This window comes from Juglans microcarpa x Juglans regia, chromosome 1S, assembly GCF_004785595.1.
Source record: "Juglans microcarpa x Juglans regia isolate MS1-56 chromosome 1S, Jm3101_v1.0, whole genome shotgun sequence".
NCBI classification, from domain to species: Eukaryota; Viridiplantae; Streptophyta; class Magnoliopsida; order Fagales; family Juglandaceae; genus Juglans; species Juglans microcarpa x Juglans regia.
In genome coordinates, this window is record NC_054595.1 from 11,701,845 (window position 1) to 11,708,804 (window position 6,960).

The 6,960-nt window shown below is 32.2% G+C and overlaps 1 protein-coding gene across 3 annotated transcripts; it reads right to left on the reverse strand.

Moving 5' to 3' along the window:
* Positions 1–377: 377 nt before the first annotated feature.
* Positions 378–5,425, reverse strand: LOC121247665 (vesicle transport protein GOT1-like). 3 transcript variants are annotated; one of them, XM_041146065.1, is made up of 7 exons: positions 5,363–5,425; positions 4,934–4,996; positions 2,673–2,764; positions 2,442–2,522; positions 2,198–2,295; positions 2,037–2,118; positions 378–805 (listed from the first exon to the last, which is right to left on the reverse strand). In XM_041146065.1, the coding sequence occupies exons 2-7, from the start codon at positions 4,962–4,964 to the stop codon at positions 767–769; spliced, it is 423 nt and encodes a 140-aa protein (XP_041001999.1). In that variant the 5' UTR covers positions 4,965–4,996; positions 5,363–5,425; the 3' UTR covers positions 378–766. The 3 variants fall into 3 exon arrangements, with proteins under 3 accessions (XP_041001999.1, XP_041002000.1, XP_041002001.1); XM_041146066.1 differs by lacking the exon at positions 5,363–5,425 and adding an exon at positions 5,279–5,349; XM_041146067.1 differs by lacking the exon at positions 5,363–5,425 and adding an exon at positions 5,143–5,282.
* Between the last annotated feature and the right edge of the window lie 1,535 nt (positions 5,426–6,960).

The window sequence follows — 6,960 nt, forward strand, 5'->3', positions numbered from 1 at the left end:
GATGAACAGTCATGAAATTCAATTTTCTTTCAAATGGTCATTGAATGATGCTCTTTTTATTTTTTCCCAACATATAAATGAATACATATAATATTGGCTAAACAAATAAAGAACATCTTAAAAGTTCAATACATGATGAATTTTACATGCGCACTGGCCATCCGATCCGGGGGTGAATCAGGCAAACTTCAGTTATCTTTCACTCGAATTATTAATTTGCACAATGATGGATCATTTTGATGTCTATACATACATACATTCATTCAAGTCAACCAATCAATCAGCGCTTTCATTCTACAGTACATCTCCATCGAAATAACAATCAGACTTGAGTAAAATCACTCGTTCATCAGACTCTTATTTTACAAGGCCAGCACTAAACCAAAATCATCAGTTATACCTTTATAAAAATCAGGAGTTTCTGACAATTAGCTGAGAACAATAACAATCATGATGAACATCAAAAACACAATAATATTGCCTAATATCATCTAGTGTGGTGGGAACGAGCATCAAAGTGTAGCCAAGTCAATGGGAGAACATCCAATTTAGCAAGGACGGTGAAAGGAAACACTCGTAGAATAGTAAAGATAAAAGACAATTTCTTTCATTTTCTTTACAAGACAAACCTAATGTCAAATATGCACCTTTTTCTGTAGACACCGTTTCAACTGAATGAAAAAAGTGATGGGTGTCAATCTGGCTGTATATTACAAGAACTTACAACTGGGCCTGCCGTGCTTTTCCCCATGTCTCTTTTTCTGGCTTATACCGGAACCCGTCTGCCCCGATACCGGTCAAGGAACTGCAGACAAGAAAAAACAATTATAACACTTTGTTCAGAAGTACACTTGGATATGGAATAAATTGGTTCGACTGGCAAAAGTGAACAATGCTGAGGAATATGAACCAAGGACCTAATGTAATTCTACTCCACCATTTAGATAAAAAAAATATTTATACACAGGAGTATTAATTCAAATATGCTCCATTTAACTAGCAGTGTTTTGTGTATGGGTGTTGAACGCAGCAATTCTCCAAGAATTTCTCACTATTTTGAAGTTCATACCTAAAGTATCCACCATCTCTTTTAGTGGAAGACGGGAGGGGAGAGGGAAAATTTAAAGGGCAAGATAAAATAAACAGAAAATGTCAAACAGCATTCATGACTTGGGGACCATAAAAAGCACATGCTTATTCCATCCATACTGACAGATAAACGAGACACATTTATATAAAATATTCAACCATCTGAGCAAGAGAAAAAGACCATTGCAGCAGAACCTTGTATACTTGATGATATAAAAGAACTGTCTTTTGCAACTAAACAGAACCATTTTTATCTGCAGCCCAGTTAGTAAACCTTTTATTCACCATCTGAAAGTCTATGAACACATGATCAGCTTTCGGTTGTACTTATCTTATTCCATTACTCATTTCAAATCCATCAATATGGTTACACACGCACCTCTGACCATATCATAACACTACCCCCACAAGCTTCTTTGCTATATAAATACCAAGTCTATACAACTGACAAGGAAAATTGAAGCCAACCACTTTGGATACCACAAATCCAATATAAATAGTGATCCATTCATGGTTATAAGAGTATTGAACTATCTGTTGAAGTAATAAACCAATCAAATGAGCGTGTATGTTGAAGTTCCCGGTTGATTAACTTAAATAATGCTCCGGTATAAGATAGATGACTTTATCCTACCTCACCCCAACTTATTATCATATACATCCACCCCTAAAAAAAAAAAAATATTATCATAAAAACCTAAAATGACTAGAGCTATCCCAATCCAAGTCCAAGTGCAAATCTAAATACCGCTGCATGGAAAAGAAGACTCATTTCTCTTTCTTGTATCTAAATGGACCTCTGTAAGATGAACCATTTCCTTCTTTCTTATATGGACTTTTATGAATATTGCAGTATAGCATACATTCCATTAGAAAACTTCTTACTACAGTTTATAATTTGAAACACAAATAGTATTAACATAAATTTCAATTTGAAACAAGCATACCGATCTGACATATGGCTGTTGGAACAACCAACCGACAACAGGAATCTTTTGCAAAAAAACTGCAAGTGTAGGCCAGAAGCCACTGCAAAATATGTTCCATCAGCACTTTGAAATATGTAATACATTACTTTGACAATCCTGAAAGAAAGAATCCCAAGAACCTGAAGAGTACAATGAACCCATATGCCTCCAAAATCATTCCCAAAATAGGCCATCCTATTACAACAAATAAGAAGCCGACACCGAATGAAATTGTTCCCTGTGGAATCAGGAAAAAAACAGAACCAGTGTAAAGACAGGAAGCAATTCATGGAAACAACGTTACATGTGTATATGTCCATTTGTAAGTGGTTTTCTGTGTGTACGTCTAAGAGGTAAAGATAGACAAGAGCAAACAAATTAAACCTTGAAGTTTTGCCGTTTCATGAAGAACTGCATAGAGGACTTCAGTCCAATGGTCAGAGTCACCCCTGAGAAGAAGAGTATCTGATTAAGTCCACAAAAAAGTAAGGCAGTGTTAATAATGTATCAAGTCACAACAAACATGTGAGATGTATAAAGATTTTAAAAATGATGAAAGGGGAAAAAGAGAGAGGAAGAAACCTGAGCAAGATAAAGCTAAGAAAAGGCACTTACATTTCCCATGGCAAGTAATCCCTTGTCAAAGAAGAAGATGATTCCCAGGAATGAGAAAAATATGCCAAATCCTGTCAATCCTATTCCAATCTCTGTTGCATGTCAACATTGCAAGTATTAGGATTTAGCAATTTAAAAAGATTGAAAAGGCAATGCCAGGGACTACGGCAATGTTTTGAAGAATGCACAAAAGTATACATCTAAATGGCAGCAATGTAAAGACAAAAACAAAACAAAACAAACAAACGAAAAACCAAAGAAAAAACATATGCAACTCAATATGCCGCATCAAAACCCTAGAATGTCCAAGTACATGGTGAAATTTGAACCTTGGGCACACAGGCCCATGATTTCTTGCATAATTATTGTGTTAATATTGTTATGTTTGAATGACAATATGGATTTCTTGATAGAAGCTGCCAGAATGTGTTTTATAAGGAATCAACCTCCTAAGGTAGATTCATTTGTAATGCCCCAATGAAAGGCCCAAACCACATAGCCTATACTCCAAAAGGACTAGTCAATGATACAATTGGAGCTCCATTGGAACATTATAAAGAGCAAGAACTTCTCCTTTCTAAACAATGTGGGATCCCATACACCACCTACTCATATCTTTATCATATGGGGTATCACGGTTCACTATATGATATGAGGTGACACGGACTCAAGCGTGTTTCACCACAGGTTATGATATGTGAAGCAGTGTCATGGACTCAAGCGTGGTTCACCATATGATATGTGATAACACGGACTCAAGCGTGTTTCACTACATGTTATGATACGTTAGAAGGTGCCACGGACTCAAGCGTGGTTCACCATATGATAAGTGATAACACGGACCCAAGCGTGGTTTACCCTATGTTATATACGGTCAACTACAATTGGACCGATGCACACATGTAATGAATTGCCACTAAATAAGTGAAAGACAAGATGAACAAGTTGTATGATTGTTAGGAAATGCATGGAGTCAGTCATTCATGCATCCACGTTACATGTATTGCCATGATTATGCATGATTCCGCTTGTGTTACTAAGGAATGATATGTTATGTAAATGTGTGACAATATATGTAAGTTTTCAAAATTAAGCCTAATGTTAAACAAAGTTAAGTTTACAGTATGATGTGCTATTATTGAGTCTTCGACTTATTTGTTTGTTTCTATGTTTTTATGTTTTAATGTCCCAGATGATGATTTCGTGGATACAGAGAAGAAGTGCCATGAGTAGAATAAATTTCCAAAGACTTAGTGTATGATTTAGACATTTAAGCAATGTTGGTTTCACATAGAACTAGCTTATGTCATTTCTTTTATTTTTCAGCTTTTATGAGAGACTATCATGCTAGATAAGTTTTATAATCTAATAAATAAGGTAATTTCATGACTTCGAATCTATTCACCGGGCATTATGTTATGAATATACATAACATTCCTGACCTGCGTGATGGGGTGTTACACAAGGTTACAATTTTTTTCTTATAAAAAACATTTTCTTTATTAAGTTTCAAGGATACATTTGTGCATGTTATACGTTTTAGCTAAAACTACATAAAACTTAGGCTGCGTTTGGATGTTGAACTAAGTTGAGTTGAATTGAGTTGAGATGATAAAATATTGTTATAATATTATTTTTTAATATTATTATTATTTTGGGATTTGAAAAAGTTGAATTGTTTATTATATTTTGTGTTGGGATTTGAAAAAATTGTAATGATGAGTTGAGATGGGTTTATGTACCAAACGAAGCTTTTTTCTAGCCTCCAAGAAAGTTGGCAAAGCTGTAACCACTGCCCCATATAATCTCACCACATACCACATTGTGCCTATTCTTTTGTATGTTAATACTTAATTACATAAACAGGTCATATTAGCACCAAGTCAAATGCTGAAAACTACACCAAAGGAGTTTGATCAAGGCACTTGAACAACCTCGAGTAATAGGTCAATTTGTCTGTGTAACCAAAGTTTTAAGTATTTGTTCTGAAATGTTATGATATTATTTCAAAAATATTCTTGCATATTGATAATCAAAGGCAGGCACAGTTAAAAAAAAAAAAAAAAAAAAAAAAAGAAGCTCTACATTTCATGTCCATATTAAATTAAAGTAATAAAATAAAATAAACACTACAACTTCAAAGTATTTAATTTGCCCCGAATCAATTTATCCAAAAAAAAAAAAACACAAACGGAATTAAAGTAGAAATACTATATATAAAAAGTATCAAATAAGCAACAAAAATTTCAATATGTACTCACTCTTTCGGTCATTCATCTCAAAGGAAACCATATTTTCGATGCTCAGAAATGACCCGCTTTTCACTGCGCCACAAATGAGAAAAGACAGACTCAAGGAAAGAAAGAAGTGCAAAATTAATACACAATTGAAGGGAAAGGTCGAATAATGTTCTCAATTATGGAACTTCGAATTCAGAAGAAAAGCGAACTCGATTTGACGTAGATCTTACGAGGAACAAGAAAACAGAGAGTTGAATCGAACAAGCCGTCAAAACAGAGACACTAGAGTCTAAAACTCCGTTTGTGATGCCAAGATAAAAATAGGGGAATTAGAAAGCGAAAACCCAGCCCTAAGTTTTATCTTGCCTTCGTACTTCTTTCTCAGCAAACAACTTGTAAAGAAGACAAATCGCAGAGACCCCAAGGGAGGGGGGAGATGCGGAAAAGAACCTGTGCGTGCGATGCAGTGAGCGATGGAGACAGAGAGCAGAAACCGTTACGAGAGAGCGAGAGCGAGAGAGAGAGAGAGAGAGAGGAGAGAGAGCAATTGTGAAATATAAACGCAGGGGAGAGAAATTTAGGCCCCGTTTGGTGTGATAGATGGTGTAAATCTATTTCATCTTATTTATTCTCAATATTTAAATATCATTAAAATATACAAATACTCTTTAATTTTTTATTTTAAATTTTTTATTTAATAATTATACTTTTTCCAAATTTCTAAAAAAATATAAAAAATTATTAATTTTTTTTAAATCTCAAAACAAAAATTATATTAAAAAATTATATTCTGATAATATTTTTATTTAATTTTTTTCTCTCATTTTTCAACCTCCATAAAATATCTTAATTCAATCATTTTATTACCATTCATAATTATTATTCATATATTTCTTATCTCATTTCATCTGTATAATCAAATAAGATCTTAATAATATTATAACAATTGAAAGATTATCTATATTTATAATTTTATTTATATAAGTACAGTTTTAAGATGCACATCAAATGTGCACTCTAAATACGCATACTATTACAAATGAATTTTTTTTTCTTTAAGTATTTGTTAAACATCCTTAATCATTAAAAAAATAAAAATTCACTAATAATTATTTTCTTAATCATTAAATATATATATATATGAGCGGACATACTTGAAAATCATACTATCATTTCTTTTATATAATTATGTGTTCATATAAATTTTTAAAAAGATAAGAATTTTAAAACGTAAAACTAAAATTAAAACAAAAAAAACTGCTAAAATAAGGTTATCCTTCGGGATGTATAGAGGTTTTTTTGTTTCTTTTTTTTTTTTTCCTTAAAATTCTGTACGTAAAACACATTCTAATCATTCCTATAATAAGATATGATTTATAAGAGTTTTTAACTTTAAAACCTTGTTTGAATATTAAAAGTGTTTAATTTTAACTCATTTCAACTCATTTCATTATTACAATTTTTTTAAATTTACACATAAAATATAATAAATAATTCAACTTTTTTAAATATTAAAATAATATTAATATTAAAAAATAATAATTTAACAATATTTTATTTAAGTTTTAACTTCATCTAAAATCATCTCATATCATCGCACAAATTATGTTTGTATAGTGAGATGAGATGAAATGATTTTAAATGAAAGTTGAAATTGAATAAAATATCATTAAAATATTATTATTATTTTGAGATTTGAAAAAGTTGATTTATTTATTATATTTTGTGTGAAAATTAGAAAAACTTATAATGATAAGACGAGATGAGATAAGATGAGATGAAACACTTTCACTATCTAAATAGGACCTAAAAGCTACATCATCCACCACAATCTCGAACATACACTTCTTTCAATTTCACTCACGAGATTTTCCAACCTAGACATTGGGAGTGTTTTACTTTTCTCCATATTCATGTATTTGTTGAACTCGTTTCTGAATTTATGCCAACATCACTAATCTGAAAGAAGATCCCTCGACCTTAATCACTATATATAGTTAGGGAGACTCAATTGAGGTAACACCAGACCTCATTTCACATGTTATTGG

Bases quoted from the DNA above. Each gene is read 5' to 3' on its own strand.
- LOC121247665 (XM_041146065.1), bottom strand. From the start codon at position 4,964: ATGGTTTCCTTTGAGATGAATGACCGAAAGA. The intron at 2,765-4,933 runs GTGAGTACATAT...GACATGCAACAG, and splicing joins TGAGATGAATGACCGAAAGA to AGATTGGAATAGGATTGACA. The intron at 2,523-2,672 runs GTAAGTGCCTTT...GGACTTAATCAG, and splicing joins GATTACTTGCCATGGGAAAT to ATACTCTTCTTCTCAGGGGT.